Here is a 26,591-nt window from a genome sequence, read left to right on the forward strand (position 1 = left end):
TACCACTTCAGCATTTTATTAAAAATAAAAATAATAATAATAATAAGGGAGAAATGTGGGATTCACATATAAATCAAGTATAAAAATCAAATGAATATTCACACTTGACCTGATTGTTTATAGTTCATAATGTGTGATCAAAACTGAAAGTTTCTGTGATGACTGCCTTTGTACTGTTCACGATGTAAGAACTTATTCACTATGTAAGAATTTGTTCACCATGTAAAAAAAAAAAAATACCAAGATACAAATCAACAGTCACCTGGATAACACTATTCTTAAGACAAAACTTCAAAGCAGGTATTAATTACGTAGATACTTCATGCCTTATACCAACCCATATTCAACAGCCCTGTAAAAACCAAAATGCTAAGACCTTTAAACGTACCCCTTCTCTCCTCTGAGGTTGCTCGCACTCCTGAGTTGTACTTTTGCTTTAAATAAAACCTTGCTGCCTGGCTCATTGCACTTTGTCTGAATTCTTTCTTAGGGTACCCTAAGACAAGAATGTGGATCTTAATGGGGCTCAGGATTGCTCCTCCCACATCACTGGCACAGCGCCCGCTGTACCTGACCAACTGCCCAGCCTATCACAACAACCCCTTGCTCCCCAAAACCATGGAGTCTACAGTTTTCTGAGGTTGGCCCAAGCTCAGGAGCCACCCCAACTACAGACATGGCCCCCGGTGCCCACCCAGAGGAACATGCAGTAACTCCCCGTTGGTGTTACCACGTTTTCCTGGCACCTTCTCAGCCCCGCACACAACTCACCCAAACTGTGCCCAGGCTGGCAGATGGGGCTCTCCCTCCAGCTCTCGGATCTACACACCTTACCTAGTGGATAAAAGTGGCATCTTGTTCCATGGACCCCCTTGCCCCAGCGGTCCAGGATCCCCCACCAAGAATAAAAGTAATTAGATTTACTCGTTCCCCAGGGGCCTGCATGACCACCGCTCCCAGGATAACGTTAAAAGAAGCCACGCTGAGGGAACGCGATGCTTAATAAAAAGGAACGAGTTTTCAAAGACGGAGAAAGGCCCCAAGTACACGGGTACTGGGTGGGGGCGGGGAGGGTGTCGGGGTCGTCCGAGGACCTGGACTCTCCGCACCAAATCCTGTACCAGGCCCGCGCGCCAGGCAGAGCCCGAACCCAAGGCTGACGGGCCCCGGGCTCTCCCCGCTCACTGGGGGCCGCACGCCGCGCACGAGATGGCATCCGTCCGTCCGTCCCAAGCCGCGGCTGGCGGCGGTGTCCCGGATCGCCTTACCTGGCGCGCCATCCCAGGACTCCGCTTCTGTTCCCAGCTTCCGGCGCGGCCCCGGGCGCCCGTTTCCCGCCCACCGGCGGGCAGGCTGCGCCGCTACCCTCGCGGCGGCCGCAGCCGAAGTCAGCACTGGAGGGAGAGGGCCCGGGGCGCGGCTGCGGGGGAGGACTAGGGCTGGACGCGCCGGGGCGGCCCTGCTCCGCGCAGTCCCGGAGCAGGGAGCCAGCTTCCGCCCGGAGACCCCGGCTTCGGCGACCCGCCGGGCGCAGGCGCGAACTCCACTTCCCAGGAGGCGCCGCGGCGCCGGCCCCGGGGTGTTTCGTCGACGTCCCCGCCCCACCTGCTCCGGCAGCCACCCGGCGAAACTGCTGGGAGGCGCTGGGCGCCGGGACCCGCCCAGTGGCCCGCTTGCGGGCGTCCTTGCCCAGGTGTACGCATCCACCCGTTCGTCCGTCCATCGGTCCATCTGTCCTTTCTCCCTCCCTCCTTCCTTCTATTCTTACCTGCATCCCTCCCCTCCTGCGTTTCTCCCTCCCTTCATCCCTCCCTCCCTCCCTTGCATCCAGCATTACCCGAGCGCATCTTCCGTGCCCGGTGGGGATGCTCTGAGGAAACGGACCCGCCTCCCCCAGAGGGCGCATCCCATAAACCGACCGCTACTGAGGACGCCGGGGAGCGTCGGAGGGGCGGATGCCGCGGAGTGAGGAGGCGGCTGTAGGCGCGACCGGCGCCGGACGCCGGCTTGGGTGGGCGGGAGTGGCTGCCAGACCCCCACTTCCTCAGGTCTGTCACCCGCTCCCTCCCTCACCATAGCATTGACATACTTGTGTGACTGTCTGATGGTCTGTTGGTTCCTTGTGGTAACCCCAGAAGTTCCTGGGGGTAGCGGGCCCTCAAATAAGTGTGCGAGAAATGAATGAAGCATGGCCCGCCCTCCTCCTGGTGGGGCCGCGGCAGCAAGGCGAAGGAAGGAAGGTGGTGAACTCGGGGGTCGAGGACCCCGACTAAGCACAATAAGCCCATCACCCGTCGGGAGGAGCACCCCTGTTAGAACAGCTCAGGGAAGTTGGGCATGTGGGGTGTGAAGTTGCTCTGCCAGACAGAAGCAGGAGTCCAGCGCAGAGGAGGTGTGAGCTGCCCACAGAGCCGTCTTCCCAGTGCCCCTCCCCAGAGGTTCTCTTCCTCTGGAATATTAAGCGGAAGAATTCCTCCCCCAGCAGCCCCGGCGTCGATCCCTGCAGCAGCTCTGGCCTGCTGGGGGTCTCCACTGGCCTTGCCACTGCCCACCTCTCAGAACTCCAGGACACAATACTGACCTTGGCCTGGCCTCCAGGGAAAGCACGAAGGGAGACCACTCTCAGCCCCATACCCGGGGAAGAGCCTCTCCTCACACCTAAAGACTCGCCAACACAGGACCCCCATCAGAATTTGAAGATTTCACAAGAGCTTCAGGACACGGAGAACTTGAATTTCAACATCTGATTTCAGGATCTGTAACGGCGAAAGCACCAGGAGGTAAGTCCCTTGCCTGTGCTTTGGGCCTGGCCTCCCGTCTTGCTGTGTCTGCTTCCTCCCAGTAACATCCCTTCTCTCGCCGCCTCCCCACACCCCACCCTCCTCAAAATCCTTAAACTTTATCCTAAACCTAATCCTTTATCTTGAAAAAAAAAATTTGTATCTCCATCCAAGAAAGAGACCTTTATTTTAGCATGTAGAATCTTGGCACCTCTTTAATTCAGCCACTGCAACCTGACCGGACTTGGGCCCCTTTCATAGACTTTGAATCAACACTTGCTAAGATCAATTAATGAACATCCAGTTTGTCAAAAACCAATTTTTTAAATGGTCAATTCTCCAGTTGATTGAAAAACCTCCTTCCTATCCCCAAAGTTTCAGTAGTACCTCTGACCCCATTTCTGCACCCACCTCTGCCTCTATATCCGCAATGCAAAATGAGTGTGGGGAATTGTCCTAAATTTGGTTTTAAGTGTCTATTTGGCAGTTCTGGACAGGGACAAAGATAGGAGTGTGGATGGAAGTTTTTTTTAATTCAATATCAGTAATTTCAATAATCCAAATTAGTTTTTCAGCAAATTGGTATTCAGGGGTTTAATTTGCATCAAATTTGGCTTTTGATTATCTGGTTATTCCTTGAACTGGTTTTTGGTGAACTAGCAAGCTACAGTTTTCCCAAACAAATTGGCTAGCTTCCTCAAAAGATAAATTGTGCTGTCTGCTCCATGGGAAAATGGCTGCAATTTAAAAATATTTTTGAGTTTTTATTTCTTTTTCTATCCATGAGGTTATTTAAAAGTACTTTTTAGTTTCAAAATGTATGGGTCTTTTTTTTTTTTTGTAATGAAGGAAAATAGGCAGGTTTATTGCCAGGCACCAAGCTAGGATATCAGGCAGGTAATGCACAAAATCCCAAACTCCCTGTTGGGTTACAAGCCAGGGCTTTTAAGAGCTAAATGATGAGTATGGGTCACAGGGTGAGTGATCCGCTTGTGTACGCTCATCAGACTGGTCAGGGTGAGGTAACAGGGATTATCCCAGAAGTTTTAGTTACCTGTCTTCTGGCTCCAGCAGTATGGGGTCTCCATGCTTGTCGTCACAGATGGCCCATCTGATGGCAGAGGTCTAAGTTCCCATTTGTAAGGACAGTCTCCATCCACAGCCTGAAGAAGTTTGCCCAGTCACTTTCTAGGGTCTGTCATGTAAGGACTGTATTCTGTTCTGCAGTGGTCTCTGAATACTTGCAGTTTTGATACTACAGCTTATGTCCTTCTTGTGATGATGGGAGATGATAAAATGCCTATGTGATAAGATGAAGCAAGGCAAATGACGTAGGCATGGTGATGTAGCATTAGACCTTCAGATGGTAGGTCAGAAGGAGGATCATATGCTTCCATACCTCAGTTGACGAGTAACTGAAACTTCAGTCCACAGGTTCAAGAAGCAAATGTTTGCAAAATGCAATATTACCAGTGTTCCAGGAGGTCCCTGGTGCTCTCTTTTCCTTGACTCAGGTCTCAGGTGGTTGTAATGGTGTGGTTGTATGGGTGCCCATGCGAGCATGTGTGTTGTGTGTGTGTGTGTGTGTGTGTGTGTGTGCGCCTATGGGTCTTTTTTATTAAAGTTCTTATTTTGTTATTGAGTTTTGCCTTGTACTAATAGAATATAGTATATATGATGTTGCTTTTTTTTTTCTTTTTAGGGTTTTCTGAGACTTTGTGGCCAAGTATGCAATCTAGGTTTGAAAATATTCCATGTTTGCTTCAAAAGAGCATGTACAGTCTAATATTGGTTGGAGGTATCTAGTTAGATCTATTAAAGCAAGCTTATTGATTGTGTTATTTATGTCTTCTATGTCTAATCATTTTTCTGCCTTTTTGATATATCAGGAACTCAGAAATATTTATTAAAATCTATTAATACTGTACATTAGTCAACTTCTCCGTGTATTTCGGCAATTTTTGCTTTATATATTTTGACGCTGGGTATACAAGTTTAGAGTGGGTTTTTCCTGGAAAGTGTGCATGTTATTATGAAGCAGCACTCTTTACCCCAATAATACTTTTAATCTACATTGCTTTTATTTGATATTGGTATAGCTATACAAACTTTATTTTGGCTAGCATTTGTTTGATGTATCTTTTCCCATCCTTTTACTTTAAGTCTTTCAGTATATGTAAAACATGCTCTGTTTTATAAGAGCATGTGGCTAGATTTTCTTGTTTAATCCAATAGGACAATCTCTATGTTAATCGACACATAGTCCATTTGCATTTATATCATGATTAGTAATATATTTTTATTCACTTTTACCATCTTATTTTATGCTTTCTATTGATCCTGATTTTTTCTATGCCTTTTTCCCCTTCTTTCCTTCTATTTGATTGATTAATTTTTCTTTATACACCTTTTTCTTTCTACTGATTTGAAATGTATGCCTCCATTCTCTATGCTTTTTGGGACTATTGTTTAGCTTTTTATGCACACATTTGGTTTAATATAGTCTAATATTAATTACTATTTCCACCCTCCTTCCAAACGATAGGAAGACTTTACTGTATTTAATCACATAATTCCCCTTCTATCTTCGGTGTAATTGCTCTTTTTAGTTATATCTTATTTTTAAGACCTCCCCGACTCATTTTTTTCTACCTTACATAATCTGTGCCATTACATTTATCAGCGCACTCACTAGTATCTTTGCTCACTATTTTTTCTCTTGCCTTGTTCTTCTTCCTTCTGGCTTCAGTGTTCTTTCTGCAGTACATCTTTTAAAAGTTTTTTCAGTAAGGATACGTTAGAAGCAAATGCTTTCAGTTATATGAAAATACCTTATTTTTCTCCCACTCCTGAAAGATAGTTGAGCTGAATAGAGAATTCTAAATTATACTATTGTCTTTCACACTTTTAATATTTTATTCCATTGTCTCTGGTTTTCCATTTGCTTCTGTTGAAAAGTCTGCTGTAAGCCTAATTATTATTGCTTTGTATGTTTGTCCTTTCTATCTCGCTGCTTTTAAGATCGTCCCTTTATCTGTGGTGCTATGAAGCGTCACTGCAATGTGCCTAGGTGTGGATTTATCTTTATTTACTTTCTTGGAATTCATGATACCTAATCTAATCTGAGGTCTCCATACAAGCCTAGAAAATTCTCTGCTATTATATCTTTTAATATTGCCTCTTTCCCATTATATTTTCACCTTGCAAAATTCCTTTTTGACATTTGTTAGAATGTTTTTTTCTACCTTTCTTAACCACTCTGTTATGTTTTGCATTTTTTAGACCCTTGTGCTTCATTCTTGTTAGTTTTTTAAAGATTTATACTCTATTTCACTCCCAAATTTCTCCCCTCTGTTTAATCTGCTGTTATACTATTAATTTCAGTTACTGTATTTTTCATTTTAAATGAATCTACTTCATCTTTTTAAAAAACACATATTCTCATTGTTCAATGTCTTCTGTCTTTAATGATTTTTACAGTGATTTTTTTATTATTATTATTATTATTATTTTTTGCTATCATTAATGTACAGTTACATGAACATTATGGTTACTAGACTCCCCCCATTATTAAGTCCCCACTGCATACCCACTACAGTCACTGTCCATCTGCGTAGTAAGATGCTATAGAATCACTACTTGTCTTCTCTGTGTTAAACTGCCTTCCCAGCGTCCCCCCCACTACATTACACGTGCTAATCATAATGACCCTTTTCCCCCCGTATCCCTCCCTTCCCACCCATCCTCCCCAATCCCTTTCCCTTTGGTAACTGTTAGTTCATTCTTGGGTTCTGTGAATCTGCTGCTGTTTTGTTCCTTCAGTTTTTTTCTTTTTGTTCTTATACTCCACAGATGAGTGAAATCGTTTGGTACTTGTCTTTCTCCACCTGGCTTATTTCACTGAGCATAATACCCTCCAGCTCCATCCATGTGGTTGCAAATGGTAGGATTTGTTTTCTTCTTATGGCTGAATAATATTCCATTGTTGTCTTTAATGATTTTAACCATTCTTCTAGCATCTATCTGATAATCCTGCTCTCTGACATTCTTTATTTTGTCTAATGATTTTCACTCAAAGTTGACTAATTCTTTGTATATATGTTATTTTTTTGAAAGTTTCATCAGTGAGAAATGTGTGGCCTGGCTTATGGGCATGTCCTTCAGGGTCTGTGTTTGCTTCTTCTGGCTGCTCCACAATCACTGTTAACCTGGGCACACTTTTTGTGTTAACTCTCAGCGTGGGGAGCTTCTGAACTATGCAAGCAGTGTAAACTCAAAGCCCTAATAAATGTGAGGATACATCTGTGGTTATAAATTTTCTGGGGAGATGCCTTCTCCCCCCTGAGAAGAGAAAGACCTCCTGTCTGCTTGTGTTGGTGTTATGTTAGCCCACCTTTTACTAATGGTGTGACTCTAAGAGTCTGACTTTGTACGGGAATAGGGAATTCTAGGCCTAAGACCTCATCTCCTGGAGACACATGGCTATTAAAGCTCAACACCTAGGTAGGTTAGGTCACTACCACCAACACATGCATTCTCAGGGTCAGTTCAAATTGACCTCTCAGAGGTTTAGTTCATGCCCCATCCCCAACCTCCAAGATATCTTTTACTGTCCTGAGAGCTCAGCTATACCTATGAATGGATATTTGTTATATTTTACCTTGCATTCCTGGGTGTTTTGAGGTAGGAGGAGTTTTAGATAGCCTAGCATATTTTTGGTAACAAATCCTTTAGTTTTAAAATAGCATGCTTCTCCTTTTGTCAAGTTACCTTGTCATTCAGTTGACCATTTCCTCATTTGACTGTTTTGCTCACCATGGACAGTTCTTGCTCAGTTCTGTCTCCCCTATGTCTGGCTTTGAGCAGGAATCAAATATGTCTTGAGGGAATGGATGATTCCATGGATGAATGAATGGGTAAGAGCCACTGCTCTGATGTCAGCAAGCACTGTGAGGATAGAGTAGGGTTCAAAGTACCCATCTGTGCCTCTGTGGGAAAGATGGATTATGGACAGTGGTGTGCTAGAGCTGGCTTGCTCCAGGGAGTCACTTGTTAGCATATCTTCCCAACTCCATGTTCAGTAATTTTGTCTGTTGAAATTAGCCATGGTGAGATTATTTACACCATGAAATTGGAAAACACTAAAGTTTAGCAATACCCCTCTCCCAAAAGCCACTTGCTAAAATAAACATTTATCAGCATATCACTGATTTGGAGCAATGAAAATGTGTAGAAAAGGTGAATCTGGGCCTATGTAGAACAACACCTGTGTTAAGTGAAATAAGAAGTCAGAGTTGGAGAAACCTATCACCCTGCGGATGTGGTACTCAGTGACAGGGTTTTAAGTTATCCCTTTCTTCCAAATGTGACAGGGTTTTAAGTTATCCCTTTTTTCCTTATTTAGAAAGGCTTGGTATCCTGAGGCTCAAGGTTGGGAAAAGGTTGAATTTTCAACACCAGCTCCAGTGAACAAGGTGTTAAATAGAAGGGGGCACCTGGATTTGAACCAGGGACCTCTTGATCTGCAGTCAAATGCTCTACCACTGAGCTATACCCCCTTATTTACATATGTCTACATAATACTTTTTACCTATATGACCACACCCAACATCTCTATAAATTTTTGCTATGGATGTTCATTTAGGCTGCGCTTCCTGGAAGCTGCCAAGCTTGCTGCAGTAGTTTTATATCTCTGATGTAGAACAAGCAATAGGTTCCCCTCCCTGCAGCTGCCTCCCTGCCCTTTCTGGAAAAGCATTGACACCAACATTTATAGCTGGAAGGGCCTTCAGAGCCACTAGTCTGTGCTTTGTGGGCATATAAAAACAGAGATCCTAGATTACTGGTATTCCCAAGCACACACAGCTCCTTATTGATAGGATAGGGATATGAATTCATTCTTGCTGACTTTGCGTTCAAGACCTGTTCCTAAACCAATGGCTCTCTTATCTTCCTTTTGTCCCTATCTTCCATCAGTCAAAAAATGTAAGGGCTACGTAACTGGAGCCATCCGAATAGATTTATACAGACAAGAGACCATCAAAGGGGCTAGAATATGGGCTTAGCAGAGTGTGAATGTGTCACACAGTTCACCAAACACAAGGAAAAGCTAATGGGGGTCACCAGGATTTGATAGGGTACATGTACTGCATCCCTTGGGCCAGTCCTCAGATTTTCTGTTCTTAGGAATCATCTTGGGAGCTTGTCACACATGCACATATGATCTGGGGTTCTTACGGCAAGGCATCTCCTTCTTAGAGAACAAGCTTCTTATGGAAACTAGGGATTCCACTTTGAGAAACACCTGGGGCAGGTATAGATGGGCTTCATTGTGCGCCACCTGCAGGAAAACTGAGGTATTGAAACACCTGAGAAGGGATGGATGGTTGTGGACCAGCTAGAGCTAATGGGGAGAGCCAAGATTAAAACCAAGGACTGTGGTTTAACTGCTTGTTCTCTGAACTCTGCTCTAGACCAGTGGTTCTTGATTTTTAGGGTGCATCAGAATCATCTGGAGGGTTGTTAAAACTAAGATGGATGGGCCCCACCCTAAAGGTTTCTGCTGTACAGGTTCTCGGGTAAGGCCATGCTACTAGTCTGGGACCATGAGAACCACTGCTCTAGACCTCCACACAACTGTGACCAGGCCCTTGTCGCACCTGCAGCCACACCCAAGGCACTTGTTCACTGTTGCCTCTTCTCCATGTTCACCAGGCACCAGTGCCTCTGTGCCACTAAAGACCAATGTCCTGGGGTCCCTCTCCTTTGCCTACCGGTGCCTTCCCGGAACCACCGGGGTGGTCTTTGTCCTTGGTTAACCCTCTTCCCATTTTTCCATTTAGAAAACGAGAACTCAAGAAGCCTTCTGCCCTCTCCCCAATAAGGGGAACCTTGTTCAAGCCAGCCAGGGAGGAGATCCATCTTCCCCATCAGGAGCAGCCCAATGTGAGTTCAGAAGCCCAGTTTGTCCCAGCAAATTCCAGCTCAAGGAGGTCTGTATTATTATGGCTACATTACAGATGAGGAAACAGAAGATGGAGGGCATCTTTGGTCCTACAAAGGAAAGTATCCATGTTGGAATATGAAAACATGGGGTTCTCCTCCAGAGATGCATCTGGACATCTTTGTCTCTGGGCGTTTCTTAGAGCTTCTATTCAACCTCCATTTCTAAAGATCCTAGTACATGCTGGGCACTGCGGCACACTCAGTGGAAGCTCAGATTTCAACGCAGTGTGAGGAGATTAAATGGGCATGCGTTCATGAAGCAGACATCTTTGAGCCCTTGCCATTGGCCGGAAACTGCGCTGAGGATACAGGGACGAATAATATCAGGTCTGGCAAAAGAGGCCTGTTTCATTCTTACTAATAAAATTCCACTCAGCCAAGTTTCTAATAGTATCTAATTTTAGAGAATAAAGTTTCTCTCTCCCTCTCCCCCCTCTGTCCTCCTCCCTCCCCTCGGATGGTTGGGGCATTTTACATCTGTAGTGCATCTCTGGGAGAAATACTCATTACTGTTAACTTTGCAGCTAGCTTTATTCCTGCCTGATGTTATCTGAACAGATTTTTACTTTCTCCCTCTGAGCTCATTTTTGTTTTCTCAAAGACACCTTTGTGAAAAAAGGTGAACAGTAAGCAAGGTGGGTGTGAATTTGAACCAGGGACCTTTTTACCTTTGCCCTGAACTACAAGCCCTTGAATATCAGTATCTGCTATTGGACACCTTTTACTCTTGACACCATGTCTGAGACTCCGGCACCTCTTGCTGCCTCTGCATGTCTAAGGATCAGGGAAACCTGCGGCGTGGGTTGAATTGTGCCCCCAAAGAAGGTATGTTGCCACAAGCATCAAGTGAGACGGTCGCAAGCAGTCAGGAAGGACTTACAGTCACTGCATCAGTCAGGGTTCTCCAGAGAAACAGAGTTAATAGGATATACGTAGGGATATATAGAGATACATAGAAAGATGTATCATGAAGAATTGGCTCACCAATTATTAAAATACATATTTTGAACAATCCTCAGTAATTATGACCTTACTAGGTTTAATCTGAGAATATATATTTTTAAAAACCTTATACATTTGTCAGTGCAAACAATACATTTGAGGCTGAGGGGATTTGAGATATGGTTTGAATTTTTTACTTCTGAGGGGGGAAGAAGTGGTGGTTTTCCTACTAGAATACCGATTTGTCTGTCAGATCTATTTAATTTCACTTTATTTATTTATGTATATTTCATTTAAATATACAATTTAAAAATAAGAACAATACCCTGATCATAATAAAGCAGTTTGGTGGGAGGGACATAAACCCACAGATGAAAAAAGCAGATGAAAGAGTGATACTAGTTTCTAATAGAAGGAAAAACCCAACCCAGCTGAAAGAGAGGCTGTAAAGGAATTACCCAACAAAAAGTGAACAGTTTTGCGGGAAATGAAGGGGAGGTTGGTGACCCCGGGACGTCACTCTAAGGGATGCAGTTCTGCAGGTTCTCGCCGGTTGGTGAGAGTGAGCGGCAGTTTGCAGTGTACTGCAGGATGCCGGATATTGCAGCAAAGGGAAAATAGGTCATCCGGGACTTCACAACAGGTGTTGGGGTTCTGTTTGAATACAGATCAGCAGGTCCCCGGTTCAAATCTAGACGACCCCCGCTGGTTTTCTTTCCATTCTGTATCATCTACCCGAATGGTTTCCGACAACCAGTGCCTCGCCCCGCCTCCCGCCTCCGACGTGGGGGGGGGGGGGTGCTTATTAAATTAAACATGGTTTATTCCTCTGTAAGGCTGGGGGCCGGCGTGGGAGGGTGTTGTCTCAGATGACTGGAAGCGGGCGCCCTCTGCTGCGGTCTGAGAAGTTGCCAGGTGGGCAAGGTGACCTGGGAGGAAAAGGTGCGCCCATCTTGCCAAGCAGCACACCTCCCAGGGTTCATGGCAGGCGTCGGTGTCTTGCTGTGTTAAGAGAGTGCTACTGAGTGAAGGGTGCCTTTTAATTAGCAACAGTGGCTCTAGATAGATTATTCCAGTATGGATCTCGTGGTCTCTGATTCAAATTAGAAGACTATTTTTTAGAACACTTTTACGTTTACAGAAAAATTGAGCAGAAAGTAGAGTTCTCTCAACCCCCTCACCTCACAGGCCCTCCTTCCTCTATTATTAACATCTTGCATTAATGTGGTGCCTTTGTTAAAATGACGACTGAATATTGATACATTATTAACTGAAGCCTATAGTTTAAGTTCACAGCTTTGTGCTGTACAGTTTTATGGGTTTTGACAAACACAGGATGTCATGTATCCTCAATTACAGTATCATTCAGGTAGTTTCACTGTCCTAAAAATTCCTCCTGCTATACACCGTTTCATCCCTCTCTCCCTCCCCCTTAATCCCTGGCAGCCACTGACCTTTTGGTTTCACCTTTTCTAGAATGTCATATTGTTGGAAGCATACAGTATGTAGCCTTTTCAGACTGCCTTCTCTCGCTTGGCAATATGCATTTAAGTTTCCTCCATGTCTTTTCTTGGCTTGACAGCTCATTTCTTCTCATCACTAAATAATAATGCCGCAGTGTGGACCTGCAGTGATTTTTATTCAGACTCGGTGTTGGCATTCCCGCTAACTGCATCTTCCTGAAATTTGGGCAGAGAGAAGAGGCCAATCAGGCCTTTGCCTGAATCCCTCCCCAGGCTCTGGCAGCACCACACCACCTGCCATCCCTCTATTATTCTGACTTGGGTGCAATCTCACTACTATATTTGTGACTATCTTTCTTACACACTTGTACTGACATTTGACATTCCTTTCTATTTTGGGGGGCTCCACGGCTGTGTATGACTCTGCTAGAAATCTGGTCCCACTACCTTACAAAAGCCAGAGCTCCAGATGGTGAATCCCACAAGCCCTAGCAGTGCCCTCTGCTCAGCCAATCACATGTTCACGATTGAGACTGGGATGAGGAAATGCACAGGAGCAGGAAGAGATTGACGTTTATTCCAGGAGCTGGAACACTGGCATTGGCAGTGGGGCTGATGGCTGCAGCCAGTGTCCAGTGGACGCATTAGTGGCCTCCTAACCAGGATGCTGTCTAGGGGCAAGCGATTCTGATCACCTGGCTGCCCTTCAATCCTGCCCATTTTCTGAGTGTAGATCTCTAGGCTTCCTTTGGCATTGTGAGATTTTCAGCACCCTGACAACAATTTCCCTGTTTCGATTAGCCATTGACAGTGTCTGTTTTTGAGACCAAATGCTGGTGCCAGGAGTGGGGTACAGCAAGTGAGGGAGAATAGCATTTTCTGGTTTTGTTGGGGCTGCAAGCAGTGACCACTCTTGGCTAGTTATCTAGGATTGGGATCTGGCAGTCATTGACACCCAATGACAGAGCAGGTGCATTGAATATTGCCTGCCACCCAGTGAGGGCCAGGCCTTGGTGTACTAAGTTCCCATGAGCACCACAAGGAACTTGACCAGAGTGGCTAAATCTGTAGGCACCAGAACCCTGAGAAAGAAAATGAAGCTCAAATATGTGAACCCTCTACTCTGGCCAAGTCCAAGGGCAGAGAGTCTTATCTCTTGCCACTGAATAACTAACTGAAAAAGCCTCAAACCAAAAGTAGGGTTGAGCCGATGGGTTGCTGAAACGTCCTCATGTCTCAAGCGCGAGAGGTAGGGCACTGATCTCAGAAAACAATGATATCTCCGTATGCACCCAGGGCTTATTCAGAGGACACAGGAACAAGGACCCAAACTTCAGGCGTGGATGCGGGGAACCCCCCCACTCAGTGGGCTTCGCCTCACCTGGGGGCACCTGCCTACTGCCAGGAATGGGGCTCGCCTGTCCAATTACATCCCCTCATGAAACCATGGTGTCTTACAGGCTGGGCAAGCAGCCAGCACCACGGCAGCAGGCCGATTATGTTGGAAGCATCATAAAGGGGACAATGATCTGTTCTCACCGGAATACTTATTTTGAATTTAGATTATATTTTTAAAGTGAACTATGTTACCTGCCTGACGAAGTAACCATATAAGTAAATTGTGCGGGAATGAGAAAAGCACTCCCCCTTTTGTCCTTATCTTCCAGTGCAGAGCTCAACGCCGTCCGCGGTCAGCCGACCGGGCCTCCGCCGGGGCTCTGATGCTCTGTAAGGTACCCCTCAGGTTCCTGTCCTTTCTCCCAACCGTCTTAGGGTACCTTTTAAGGAGGGCTGCTGTGTGTCCTCACTGCGTGAATAGAGGTTTGCCGGGGGAAATGGGCCTGGGCCCTCGCACTGCGGAGCAGAGGGGAAGAGCAGCCTCTGGCCAAAGCCCCGGGCCCCTGCGTCCCCGGCCGCGGACCCCCGGCAGAGCCTGCGCGCCTTGTCCCGGCCTCCTCGGCTGTGCTGCCCGAAGGACGCAGGGGCTGCCGCCTCTCCGGCGCCGTCTCCCCTGGCTTCAGCCAAGCCCCTGGGAGCCCAAGCGCGACGAGGCCAGCGGGAGGAGACAGGTGAGGGTGCGACGTGTGGAGGCAGCCAGGCGGGAGGCTGAGCAGGGGATCCGGGGAGGATGGGCCGGCGCGGGGGATGGAGGGCGGCGGTTCCCAGACCTGGTGCTGTGCTACCCCAGAGCCTTCAGTTCAGGTTGGGGCCCGGTGGAAAGGTGCCTATCAGACAAGAGAGGGGTCTCTGAGGAATGGAAGGTCTCGGGGCCAGTCGGTTCGTGGTCGGTGTGTCAGTTTCCGTAAGGTGACTAGGAACGAAGAGCACCCAGAGGCCACGCTGGAATCCTTGATGCGGCAGCACAGGTGAAGTAAGCTAAGGAGGAGCCCCGCTCACGCGGTGGGGGTGTAGCTCAGGGGTAGAGCATTTGACTGCAGATCAACAGGTCCCCGGTTCAAATCCGGGCGCCCCCTGCTGGTGTCTTGCTTTATTGTCAAACACAGATACAGGACGTGCCTAATGCATTCCGTAGAAATGTCCTCGGTCTTGCTCCCCACCACGTTTTTCCGGGACCACGTCGCTTTTTGACGCGTCTTCTCTCCCCTGGCATATTGAACCCACTGCCCTCTATTCTTCGCCTATCTTTCCGTGTCTTTTGCTTGGTGACTTAGAATTCTGTTTCTCCCCCAGAGGTGAGTGTGTTCTGCACCCCTTTGCTGTGGGCTTGGTCGTTTGCATCAGTCTGGGCCAACCAAGAGACAGAAACCACACAGTAATTAAAACAGAAAATAATTATTGTGCTATGGAAGGAGAGAAACTTTAAACGCGCAAAGAAAACCCTAAAGGTACCCCCAAGGTGAGGAACCCAAGGCGGGCAAATTTGGAGGAGGACCCCGCCCTGAAGCTAGGATTCAGACCTCACGGGGGAAGGTGTGGTTGCGGCCCACTCACGGGGCTGCCCGAGCCTGACCTCTTTACAGTCGCCGGGCGAGCAGGAAGCAGCCCTCTCGGGCGCAGGTGAGACCGTTGGAAGTGTGAAGCCTGGAGAGCTCGGGGTCTGCTCGTGGAAGGTGTGGGCACCACACCTCTGGGCAAAGGCAAACCGAGGCTGGGCGGCGGGGGCATAGACGGAATTAAGAGGGGCCGCGGGGATGGCCGGCCGCCCAGCTGCGGCTGCGAGGTCGCCGAGGAACTTCAGTCTCTGCGTGCGTTCCTGGGGCAGGGCCCCACCAGGCGTCCTCACACATCCGTCCCACTGACCAACCCTGCAGCAGCGGCAAAAAACAACACTTAGGAAGAACTAGGGAGAGAAGCCCCCCTTCTCCCGCAACGTCCTTCCAGCGCCCTCCAGTGACAACGGCTCACATTGCGCTCACTTAAAGGAGACCGGCGTAAAGAATCCTTTCGTTACTGCACAGCCACGAATTTGGACCCGAGAGTCAATAAATTGATGACTGGTATACCGTGTGACTTTCTCTGGCCAACAGGATGTTAGCAGATGCGTTGCAAGCAGGGGCTTGCGTTCTGCTTCCGAGGCTGGGTTTGCGCTCTGGCACTTCCACCGTTACCATGAGATGTGCTTACCCTGTAAGCTGCTTCCCCTTCAGCCTGGGCCCTAGAATGAACACACATGGTCCAACCCTGAGTCCAGCCTGCCGAGAGGAACCAAGGCCGGCTAGACCCACAGCATGAAGCAGATGCACCCAGCCAAGCCAAGCCCATATCAGCTGATTCACATTCAACCTGATGACCCATGAGCATGAGAATAAATGCTTATTGTTGGATGTCACTGGGGTTTGGGGTGGCTTGCTATGCAACATTATCGTGAATGAGGCTGGCAAATACTAAAATCAGTATATAAAAGGGGCTCCTGCTGTAACAAAAGCCTAAAATACATGGCATGGCTTCATCATGAAGCAGTAGGTGGCAAGGAAGCTGTTAGAAATCAGCTGGGAAAATGGAAAACTATATATTATTGAGGGCAGGAGAAACAGGCTCATGATAACCTGAAAGGCAGAAAATATACTTGAACTTGCAGAGCTGGGGCAACATATTTCAAGACAATGTTGAATGCATAAGCTATTTTTTACTGAGTCTGTTCTTAATACGTTGCTATCAAAAAGATTTTAGTTCAGAAGAGAACCTACTGGTTTGTAGTCAGAATTTAGAGGAGATATAGGTAGCTTAGAAATTGCATAGTTAGAAAATAAAACCATTCTCTCCAAAACAAAGGTGAACCCATTATGGCAACACTTTAGGGGAGAGAATAAATCCAGAGCCTTCCAGTAAGACACCTCCAACCAAATCAAGCTTTAATGCACTCATAGCTTTCATGCTTAAATAAGAGCACTAAAAGAATTAAGGTGGCGCTAAGTATATCCTCTCAATTGGACAAAATATTCCTAGAAAGATTAAGGATGTGGCCTCACAGAAATGTGATATATCCAAATATTTATAATTGAGCTGGAAGGAGAGCATAAGTCAAAAAGAATTGTGGTTGTGGCTTTTGGTACATGGAGTCAAATACATAGGAAACCCAGAAATTGCTTCAGGGAGCTATATGGACAAACGCATTAATAGCTTGGACTAAAAGAGACAGATTGAGAAGTAAAAAGACCTTTGTGCTTCCAGTATTCTACAGGTGGCAAGCAAGCTGAGAAGAATGCTCAGCCACCAAAAGGACATATTTTCCAACAATCTCTTCAGAAATTGCAAAGGAGGTTGATGGTAAAGGATGATGTCTCAGAGGGTGGAACTAAGAGGAATGCAGAGCGGTGGACTGGGAGCTGTTCCCAGGTAGCAGAACCAGGTCTAATGAAGGAGAATTCCCTCCTGCTGGAATTCATATTGTGTGCCACTGGGCTCTGGGGTGGTTTGTTATACAACATTATTGTGAAAAGGCTGCCAAATACTGAAATTGGTATCTCGAAGGAGGCCCTGACTATACTAAAGGTGAAAGGGGGCTTGGCCACTTTTGCCTAGCATTTCACTTTCCATGAACCAATTTCTAAGGGTGTTTCCTCTTTTGTCCAGCTTTGAATGTCCATGTTTATTGCAGTAAGTCTGTTCCTGTACCATCATTAGACTTTGGGTGTGTGAGTGGTGGATAACTTGTCTTTTAACAAGGTCTCTGGATTGAGAAGCCTCACCTGGATTGAATGTAGATCACAAGATTCTGGACTTTGTCTGATTGAATGAGGCTTTGGAGCCTGTGGGATAAAGCTAAGAGATTATGCACATGGAAGAAATATAAATAATTATGGCCAAGAAGGCAAACCATGTAGATTCAAATGTTGGCCCTAGTTCTTCACTTATTCTCTCTGTGCCCTCTTCCACAAGGCTCTTCAGATCCTCCCATTGGAAATAGCATGTATATCCCTGCCCTTGGTTTAGGGTTTAGTCCTGCACCCTGCTTTGACTGGTGGGATGTTAGCACAACTGATACAGAGGTTTAAAACCTGCTCATGTCATTGGGCTTGCTTTTTTGCATTTCTGTCATTGCCATGAAGAAAGATACCCCTGTTAGCTGCTACCCCTCCAACTTGGACCCCAGAATGGACAGATTTGGAGCAAATCAGCCCAGCTCACAGAGGCACAGATGGACCCCCAGCTTGAAGCAGGGCCACCAGTTTACCCAGCCTAGATCTGCTGATAGGCATCTGTGCTGCTGAACATGAAAATAAATACTTACTGTTGCATACATCTGAATTTTGGGATGATTTGCTATGAAACATTATTGTGGAAGTAGCTCATGCAGCCATGATTCTTACACATACACACACACCATCTGCCCACCAGGTGCTGAGTGGGGAGAGGATGAAACTGCAGTTTATTGAAAGAATTCAGGTCATGGCTACAGGGTGGGAACATGCCTATCAGACAAGAGAGGGTTCTCTGAGGAGAACTCAGGGCCAGAGGGTGGTCTCCAGTCAGTTTGTGGTGGGTGTGTCTACCATTGTCCACAAAGTGACTAGGAATGAATAAACCTTAACAGTCCACTATGGAATCCTTAGCTGTGGCAACACAGGTAAAATAAGTTAGAAAAGAAATATGCAGGGGGGTATAGCTCAGGGGTAGAGCATTTGACTGCAGATCAAGAGGTCCCTGGTTCAAATCCAGGTGCCCCCTAGTGGTGGCCTTTTTTTACTGCCAGATGCAGATGAATGACCTCCCCATTTCAGAGTCCTATTGCAGAGTCACCCTTACACTCTGTATTGATCTGCGTCAGTTTTCTTGGATGACTTATTGTTGTAAATGATCTGTGTGCATTTCAGAGGTTCTTATTTTTAGTTCCTCTTCTGTAAAGCTTACATTCTGGAAGGACACTGAGTCAGCAGTTACCAGCCTGGCTGCCCCAGGATTACTTAGGGACATTATTACAAACACAGATTAGTCCTAGAAACTCTGATTTAGTAGGACTGAGGAGGGGCCTGGGAACTTTGTTTTGAGGAGGCACACTCCCCTGCTAAATTCAGTCTTAATATCCAATGATTGTAAATGACTGGGTAATTACTGTGGAACTCACAAGGCTATGCAATTCTGAACAATATTCTGGTGGTCAACATCTATGATTTTAAGCTAGTGCCTTCAGCCCAGAACTGAGGGAGGGGGATTCAAGGCACAGACGACCAGGTGTGTAGTGGTAGGAGCACGTGGGAAAGGCAAAGAAAGCGTGGGCATAGCACAGTGGTGACAGACTGTAGTGGCAAGTACTGCAAGCTGAGGTGACAGCCCATAAGTTATAACTCGACTTCCTGCCTTAAAGTTCACAATTGAAACATGCTCATTAGACAACACTGGTTGTTTCTGAGTAAAGCATTTGATTCACAAAACCAGAGAGGTCCCTGATTCTAATTCAAACGTTGTTTTCTTTTTCCCTCCCAACCCTTGAAACCTTTCCTTGTTTTAAGACCCCCAATTGTGTGAACCTGGGAAGAAATGGCTCTGTTTACAGCAGCAGAAGCAAAAATCAAAGGCTATTTTCTCCCTTTGTCCCCCTGGCAGTTCTGGCCAAACAGGTGCCCCAACTCACACTCCACTCATAGGCCAGGTGACACAAATGCCAGGGGTGGCAGAGCGAGGCATTATCCAGCAGCTGCCTGAACAGTTGGCTGAGTTCCCTCAGATTACCGCTACTTCATAAACCTGTGTCTCCAACCTTTCCTTCAGTGCTGTGAGCTCCCTGGCACCTGGGCAATGACTGGCTCATCAATGTCAGACAGAACCAGCTTCTGTTCCTGAAATAATGTGTCTAGGCAGATACAATTGTTTGGAGTGGGTTGCAAACAAGGACTTTAAGGGGGTGAATGTAGGATTGGTTTGTCCAAGGGTTGTCCTATTTGAGTTTAAAGAAAGTAGAAATCCAGTTGATTCTTCAGGGCTGAGAATCTGGGAACTCAGGAATCTCAGAAATTAAGTTGCTGAGTAATTGATCACACAGATTCAATTGAGCACCTGGATTGGAGGCGGCTTATTCATCTGGTAGGCATTCAATAACTTGACGGCTGGTGTCCCTTCTGATTGGTCAACATCTGTGCTGTAGACATGGTTAAATATCTTGAATGTCACTCCTTCTTGGAATAAAGTTCCCACTAAAGGACAAAACATTCAAGGACCAGCTATTGTTATAGTACAGTATGAAGGGCCGACCAAGCCAAGATTGACAGCCTTGGGAAGCTCAGAGACTTACAATGGAAAGCTCAGATGTCTATGTTCTCTTCTCTCGACACAGATGGAAATGGGCAGACTTCCTGTTAACTGCACTAAAAACTCAGCTCTTGTGGGAATTGCCGCTCCAGAGACATCCACTCCAGTGAAGTTTCAGAGGATGCCAGCACACCTCCTCAGACTTGAAAGACAACTCACTACATCTTGCTCTCACCTTACCCTTTATTGGGAGTTTTTCCTGTTACCCAGGTAGTGGTGCCAGGGATGATAAAACACACACACAAAATGACTCCCTGAGTAGTCAGGAAGAATAGGTAGAACTTATTATTACACAAGTTCTACCTCGTGTAGAGATGTTTTTATATTTGTGGTAATCTCCAAAGCTTTTTTCTAATATTTAATTAATATGCTCACACACACACACACACACACACACACAAAACTTTGACATCTCTCATTTGAATGTCTGTGATGGCCTAGACTTTCTCCTTTTCATCCCATGATAAGTTGAGCTTTGTAATAAGAGAAAAAGCCTTGGTACTTAGTTCAAAGGGATGCTTGGAAGACACCTCAGCAAAAGATAAAGAACGGGAGAACTCTAAACTCCTAAAGTCCCCATTCTCTCGTATATCCAGTTGTGACAACTATTTCTGGTATTGCAAACACAGCCAACATTCCTATACATTTCTTGATGCAAATGTGTCATTAATAATCGATGTTGTGGACATACGGGAGTTTTTGGCTTCTCAACAGCCATTTCCCTTCCTAATAATATTGCAGTTTTCCCTAGATACAGTCTGACAGGGTTGGAATCTGGGACCGTCTATAAATAAGAGGTGTGCATGCCCTGATACTAACTGGCCCATGCAGATTTTTCTTCCTGGAATTCAAGTCATGGACAAGAGAAAAGAACCCAGAATGGTTGATTCTGAATCCTGCACGTGCAGTTCCCTGATCGCTCTGGGATCGTGAGACTGCAGTTGTAGTGGCTGAGGCTGACTTCACCATCTCTGAGGCTGACTTGGTCCTGCCTCTCTCAAGCCTTGTTCTCTGTTTCCTAACGATTCTGTGATGTTTCCAGTAACTTCTTTTCATAAATTAAGAAAAGCAGTTTGCTGAAAAATATGAACTAATACAACTGCCATCACCTCTTCTCACTTTCTAGTGATCAGAAGAGGAACGTGAGCACTGGCACCAGCCCGTGGATGAGGGACAAAAGCTTTGTAAGAAAAAACCCAAAAACTCTCCCGAATAGTAAAACCGCTGGAGTCACTAAAATCAGTCCAGAGACCCTGAACTGGGATGACCCTGAACTATGAGACCACCAGCCTGGGTGCCAGATCCTCCGTGCAACATCATTAGGAAGAGAACATAGGTGGGATTCAGGCAGTCAGAATCTGGGTCTGCTGTTGTCTTTGAGCGCTCTAGAAATCTTATTCCACTGTCGCTTGGATACCTTCATTTCTGTTAATAAGTCAGTTGTCCATCGTAAAATTTGTATTTTTTTTCCCCACAGGCTGCTTTTCAGAGCTGTCTCTTTAAAAATCAGGTTTAAGATGATGTATCTAGGTGTGATTTCTTTGTATTTATCGTCCTCTTCTCATAGAATTTCTCGTATCAATGGGTTGATGCTTTCCATCAGTTTTGGAAAATACCCAGCAATTATCCCTTTAAATCTTGATTCGTTTTCTTTTTTATCTTCTTTTGAGGTTCCAGTGTGATTTAGAACTTTTAACTGTGTCCCATTTGTCTCCTATTTTCTCCCCTTTTTCTCCATTCTTTCCCTTCCTGTGCTTCAATTTTAATTCTTTTCTATTGATCTGTTTTCTTATTCCCTAATCCTGGTAACCACTGTGCCCAAGCTTCTGTTAAAAACATGCATTAACTTCTTACTGTTAAATATTGTACTTTTTAGTTTTAGAATTTCCTTTTGATTTTTTTCTTATAAATTAAAACTAGTCAAATTCTCCACACTTTCTCCATTTTCCTGTTTTCTTGAACATATCACCAAAGTTATTTTAAATTCTATAATCCAGCATTGAGATCACCTGCTTCTCTTGTCTGTTTTTTTTCTCTTGGTTTCTGTTCCTATGGTTCCATCTCTTGCTATACCTGGTGATTTTTATTGAATGCCAGACAGTGTGTATTAAAAGATTAAAGGCTCCAGATGAAATTAATATTCCGCTAGATAGTGTTTACTCCTAGAGAAAGGTGTAGCTGAGGGCTGATTGCCTTAATCCAATAAGGGACTAATCAGTCTTTCCTTGTAAGAAAAACAAAAATGTACTTTGGGTGGCGTTCCTTCTACCTGAGTCTTATCCCAATTGTAGACAGTGGTCCTCCCAGGTTTTCAACTATAAACCTGGAAAGTCTTTTTCTCTTCAGCCTTGAAATATGAGAGGGTTTTCAGAGGGTTTGGGCTTCGGTTTTTAGCCTCTTGCTTCATAATACAGCAGTTTTCTTAAGGGAGGGAGCCTGTTGTGTATTTAAGGACCCTCAAAGTCCATGTTTTCGCTCCAACACTGCACAACCAGCAGAAACGCTTTAGGTTTTTCTGGTTCCTGGCACCTCTGTGCTGGTGCCAACAGGGGAAACTCAAGACCCTGGTGGGGCCCTGAATTGACCCGTGTCTCAGGGGCACAGTGTTTGCAGATCATCGAGGTCAATTCATTACCTTTCCCAGGACTTCCACTCTCCAGAAGCATTTGTATATTTCCTGGGGCCCGTTCCCGATGTATTTCCACCTTCTCAGTAGCCACAAGACTGTTGTAAATTCTATTCTGTGTTGGTTTTTTTCCAGAGGTTTTTGCTTAGTTTTATAGCCTCTTGCCATACATAGTCTTAGATTTCTGCAAATGTCTAGAGGTAGAAACGAGATGTGTGTTTGATGTCCTTTATGTTAGCAATTGTTTCCCTCCAACCAAGAGCCCTGCTGGCTTCTCAGTCCCTGAACAACTCTCTGCTCTGGCCTAGTCTCCTCTGGCAGCCCCACCTGCAAAGTATCCCAGGGAAAATGTAGCTGCAGCCCCTTACTCACGTCTGCAAGGTTCTCTCCTCTGTCGCACCCAGTCCTTGCTGCGTCTTCAGTTCTCCACTGCCTTTACACTGAAAATGTCGCTGTTTAGCTGACGTGTCTGGTTCTTCCTGGTAGGAGTACTGACCTGCCACAAAATCCTTTATCCTATCTTGAAGAAAATTACACAAATGTGATTTTAAAAGTTATTTGTTGGTAGAAACCAGATCAGTAAGTGGAAGGGCCTGATGATAAAACAGAATTCTTTAACTTCTACTTTCTTTTTTATTTTCAGGAAAAGAGAATGTTTCTACATGAACACAGAGGCCAAAGCGAAAGAACGCCTGGTAGGAGACCGCGAAGTAGCTAGCAGTTAGCTTCATGTTTCTCCTCAGAAGACATTTGATTCTAAACTATAAGCCTGGATGAATAGGCATCAAATTATTAACATCTGTTTAGCTGATGACACTACAAGAAATCTAATTTTTTCTTGATGCTTATTTATATTTTGTAACTGCTAATTTTTAACATTTTATGTAGTGTATTCTTAAATTCTATGAGGGACATTAGAGAGATTCAAAGAAGTTAAGTTTTCTATAGATGAAGTATATTTCCCCTTACTCCAAATAACTAAGCAGATTGTTGCACCAATAAGCAAATACTCTGTCATTGTCCTGATCGTCCTTTGCAAATTGCAACGAATTGTGAGCTCCAGCATCCCTGACATCATTCCCACAATTCTTAGCCTCCATATGTGATACCCCTTTGTCCTCTCTCTGCCTACTTGGGATCTGTGTGACCTTTTGGCCTCATCCGGGGAAAGGTCCACAGAGGAAAGGTTTGATGGTCCCCATCCCAGGGATGCTGAAGGACTGAGTTCGAGTGCTCGAGCAGTCAGTTCTCACAGACGTTCCAGCTGCGCTGAGCGGAGCTAATGGCCTGGAGCCAGCATGGTGCCCTCACCTCTCTGGCAAGGCGTCTCCCTTTTAAAGCCAAGAAGTAGACAATGAGAAGGGGGTTATAGCAGAGTGTAAGCAACGGGCTTGAGAATGAGTCTGAGAGAGTGCAGGGAGCAGGCTGGCAATAACAACCCGTGAGGAGGAGGGCAGGAAAGAGGGAAGAGTCCAGCTTTGTGACGGATGCCCCACCTAGGCCCTGAGGAGGGCTCTGGGCAGGGGAGTTCTAGAAGTCATGTGATAGGTCTCTGGGGGAAGGACAGAGTAAGGTCAAAGCCAGACAGAAGTCCAAGTGAGGTTAGTCAGTCAGTGTGAACTAGTTCACTAGAAATGAAGAGAACTTATAGCGTACCTTGGTTCTCAGGTGGGATGAGACAAGTGAAGTGATGCTAATCAAGAAAGTAAAGAGATAAAAGAACAGAGCTCCGGGTTGAGCATCTGACAGCATATCAAGTAGACCCTGACTCAAGTCTGTGTGTCACCTTCCTTCTGTTCTGACCACAGTGGCGATCACTGTCTCGTATCTATGCTCCAGTGACCATAAACCTCTCACCACTTTTCCACGGGGTGCCTCCCCTCGTCAGGTTACTTCCTCCACTTGACATGTGGAAGGAGGCAGCAAATGGAGCCTGAAGGGGAAAAGAGGAGAGACAGACAGGGCAGCTCCTAGTTGTGTGTTGGTCATTAATCAGGTGTGTTTTGGTGTGGCATGATCTTAACTCCTGTCATTTTTTCCAGATCTATACCATGAAGAACACAGAGTAAATCAATGGCCCCCCAAAACTGTCCACGAGTCAGAATCATCGGAGCTTGTCTCTAAGAGGGGACCAGGGATAATTTTAACTTTTCCAAGCCCTGCCTGCCCTACCCTAACCTCAGAGGTCTGGAGAGAAGCGTCTGAAGGATGTTTTAACTGCAAACCTCAATGATTTCAGTGCCTTCAGACAACAGCTGAGGAGAGGAAGGATCGCTGCCTAAAGTAGAGGTGGGGGGACAGGGAGTGGGCGTAGGAGAAAGGACATCAGTTTGCAGGGATGTCAGATGGCACAGCACTGGCAAGCTTATTTCTAAGATGCTGACAGCCAGGGTGTGGTTCCACAGACTTAGAGTGTTTATGAGAGGCCCAAAAGCAGATGGGGGTATAGCTCAGGGGTAGAGCATTTGACTGCAGATCAAGAGGTCCCTGGTTCAAATCCAGGTGCTCCCTGCTCTCTCTTTGCATTTATTCCCTGTAGCAGCTGTTCTCTCTTTGCATTTATTCCCTGTAGCAGCTGTTGCCACCCCAACACTGAAACCTCTGAGGATGCAAGAGGGCAGAAACGGGCTGGGAGCCCTTGGTTTCTCCCAGGCCCCCGCACTCTACTAGCCAACCCCATTGTGCTGGTCAGTCCTCCTGTTTCTTCATGGGGACATTTGGCCTGGAACCTAAACCTTCTTCTTCTATTTTCACAACCTCAAATAGTGTGATTCAGTGGGAAGCAAGCTCTGCAACCTGCTACGCCAAACACATGAACCAAATACTGTGGCCCTGCTGACTGAGGGCCCGGTCTAGACTTTGCAGAGTGAGTGATGCACAGAGGCAGGAGACCGATTATTCCTCATTCCAGGGAGGCACAGCTCGGACCCCGGGGCAGGGCTGGGCTCACCCAGTGTCCAGTGGGGGCTGCAGTGGCTTCTGCTCCATGTGCTGCTCAGCTGTGGCCTTGGCTGTGATTCTGGCCCATGGGGTCCCCTTAAGCCGGGCTCTCCTGCCTTCCCTCCAGGGCCATGGGCCCCTGACAGCCTGTCAGGGATCTTCCAGTCTGTCTCCATTAGACAAGGTCAGGTTCTGGGTTTGCACCTGTGTGTAATGGTGAGCACAGAAATTGGTACCAGGAATGATTTGCAAGCAAGAGATCTTCTGAGAATGGGGGTATATGGGAATTGGGGGTTAATTGTCAGACCTAGTTGTACTGAAGCCAGTAAAAGTCCAGTTGGTCGGTCTGGATGGGAATCTAGCAGACCAGGATTCACAGGGGCAACAAAAAGCTAAATAAATTTTGTCCTGTAGTCAGCTGAAATGAATGCCCACTGAGATCAAGAAGCCTGGAGGGTAGCTGATTCTAATGTGTGGCAATGACTGGATCAGAGGTGCAGCCTCTTCATCCAGTGCACGGAAGGGGACACAGGCCTCTGACGAATGTGCTGTGAGAATCTAAGTTAATGCATGACACAGCAGAACGCCGGAAGCAAACTTTGTATTGCAATTGCCAAACTCAGTTAAATTCAGAGCCTGCCTGGTCTCTTGTATGAAAGTTAGGACATTTATCAGGGAAGAACAGTCCTCTGAAAATTGTAAAGGGGTTGATGAGAGGATGTGGAGGACCCGAACTCCGCCAGTCCCCGGGGATTTCCTCTCCCATCAGGACTGATAGAAGAGCTTGCAGAGTGCGCAGTACCTCCATCCCTCAGCCACCAAATGCAGAGCCTGCCTACTCATCGTAATAACTGAAGACACCACCAGAATCCTCGTGCTATGGGTTTAAAATCCCACGGCCTGTGGTTCCATAAGGGGACAGTCGGGGGCCCTGCAGAGGAAAGGTAGATATGGTCTGACTTCCTAGGCAACGGCTCAGCCAGCAAAGGGAGAAGATGGAAAAGAGGGCAAAATCCAGTCAGTGGCCTAAAGGATGAAGGCGGGAGACAGGGAGCAGATGTTAGAACAAATGGGCCGGAGGAGGAAGTGGCGTGGAGAGGGCAGGGGAAGGGGGGCTGTTCCAGCACA

General features: G+C 46.2%; 1 protein-coding gene, 1 long non-coding RNA gene and 4 other non-coding genes across 17 annotated transcripts in view; 4 read left to right on the forward strand and 2 right to left on the reverse strand.

Annotated features, from left to right (window-relative positions):
- The window catches only part of KRBA1 (KRAB-A domain containing 1), a 28,709-nt gene extending 26,970 nt beyond the window's left edge, over window positions 1-1,739 (reverse strand). For 8 of the 12 annotated variants that reach the window (XM_073238259.1, XM_073238254.1, XM_073238258.1 and 5 more), the window contains exons 1-2: window positions 1,269-1,412; window positions 772-834 (exon numbers count right to left, since the gene is read on the reverse strand). In XM_073238259.1, the coding sequence (XP_073094360.1) occupies window positions 772-834; window positions 1,269-1,280 (75 nt within the window). In that variant the 5' untranslated portion in view covers window positions 1,281-1,412. Of the gene's footprint in view, window positions 1-771; window positions 835-1,268 lie in introns of all 12 variants that reach the window. The other 4 variants (XM_073238257.1, XM_073238261.1, XM_073238256.1 and 1 more) reach the window with 4 other exon arrangements.
- A 905-nt stretch (window positions 1,740-2,644) lies between these two features.
- LOC140849830 (uncharacterized) lies at window positions 2,645-26,531 on the forward strand. The gene is made up of 4 exons (XR_012132058.1): window positions 2,645-2,780; window positions 6,633-6,723; window positions 19,923-20,107; window positions 23,167-26,531. It is a non-coding gene; the product is annotated as an uncharacterized lncRNA (long non-coding RNA).
- TRNAC-GCA (transfer RNA cysteine (anticodon GCA)) lies at window positions 8,267-8,338 on the reverse strand. Its single transcript has one exon. It is a non-coding gene; the product is annotated as a tRNA-Cys (tRNA).
- On the forward strand, window positions 14,593-14,664 carry TRNAC-GCA (transfer RNA cysteine (anticodon GCA)). Its single transcript has one exon. It is a non-coding gene; the product is annotated as a tRNA-Cys (tRNA).
- TRNAC-GCA (transfer RNA cysteine (anticodon GCA)) lies at window positions 18,248-18,319 on the forward strand. The gene has a single exon. It is a non-coding gene; the product is annotated as a tRNA-Cys (tRNA).
- On the forward strand, window positions 24,963-25,034 carry TRNAC-GCA (transfer RNA cysteine (anticodon GCA)). Its single transcript has one exon. It is a non-coding gene; the product is annotated as a tRNA-Cys (tRNA).
- Window positions 26,532-26,591: the final 60 nt, after the last annotated feature.

Source organism: Manis javanica, chromosome 6, assembly GCF_040802235.1.
Source record: "Manis javanica isolate MJ-LG chromosome 6, MJ_LKY, whole genome shotgun sequence".
Lineage (NCBI taxonomy): Eukaryota > Metazoa > Chordata > Mammalia > Pholidota > Manidae > Manis > Manis javanica.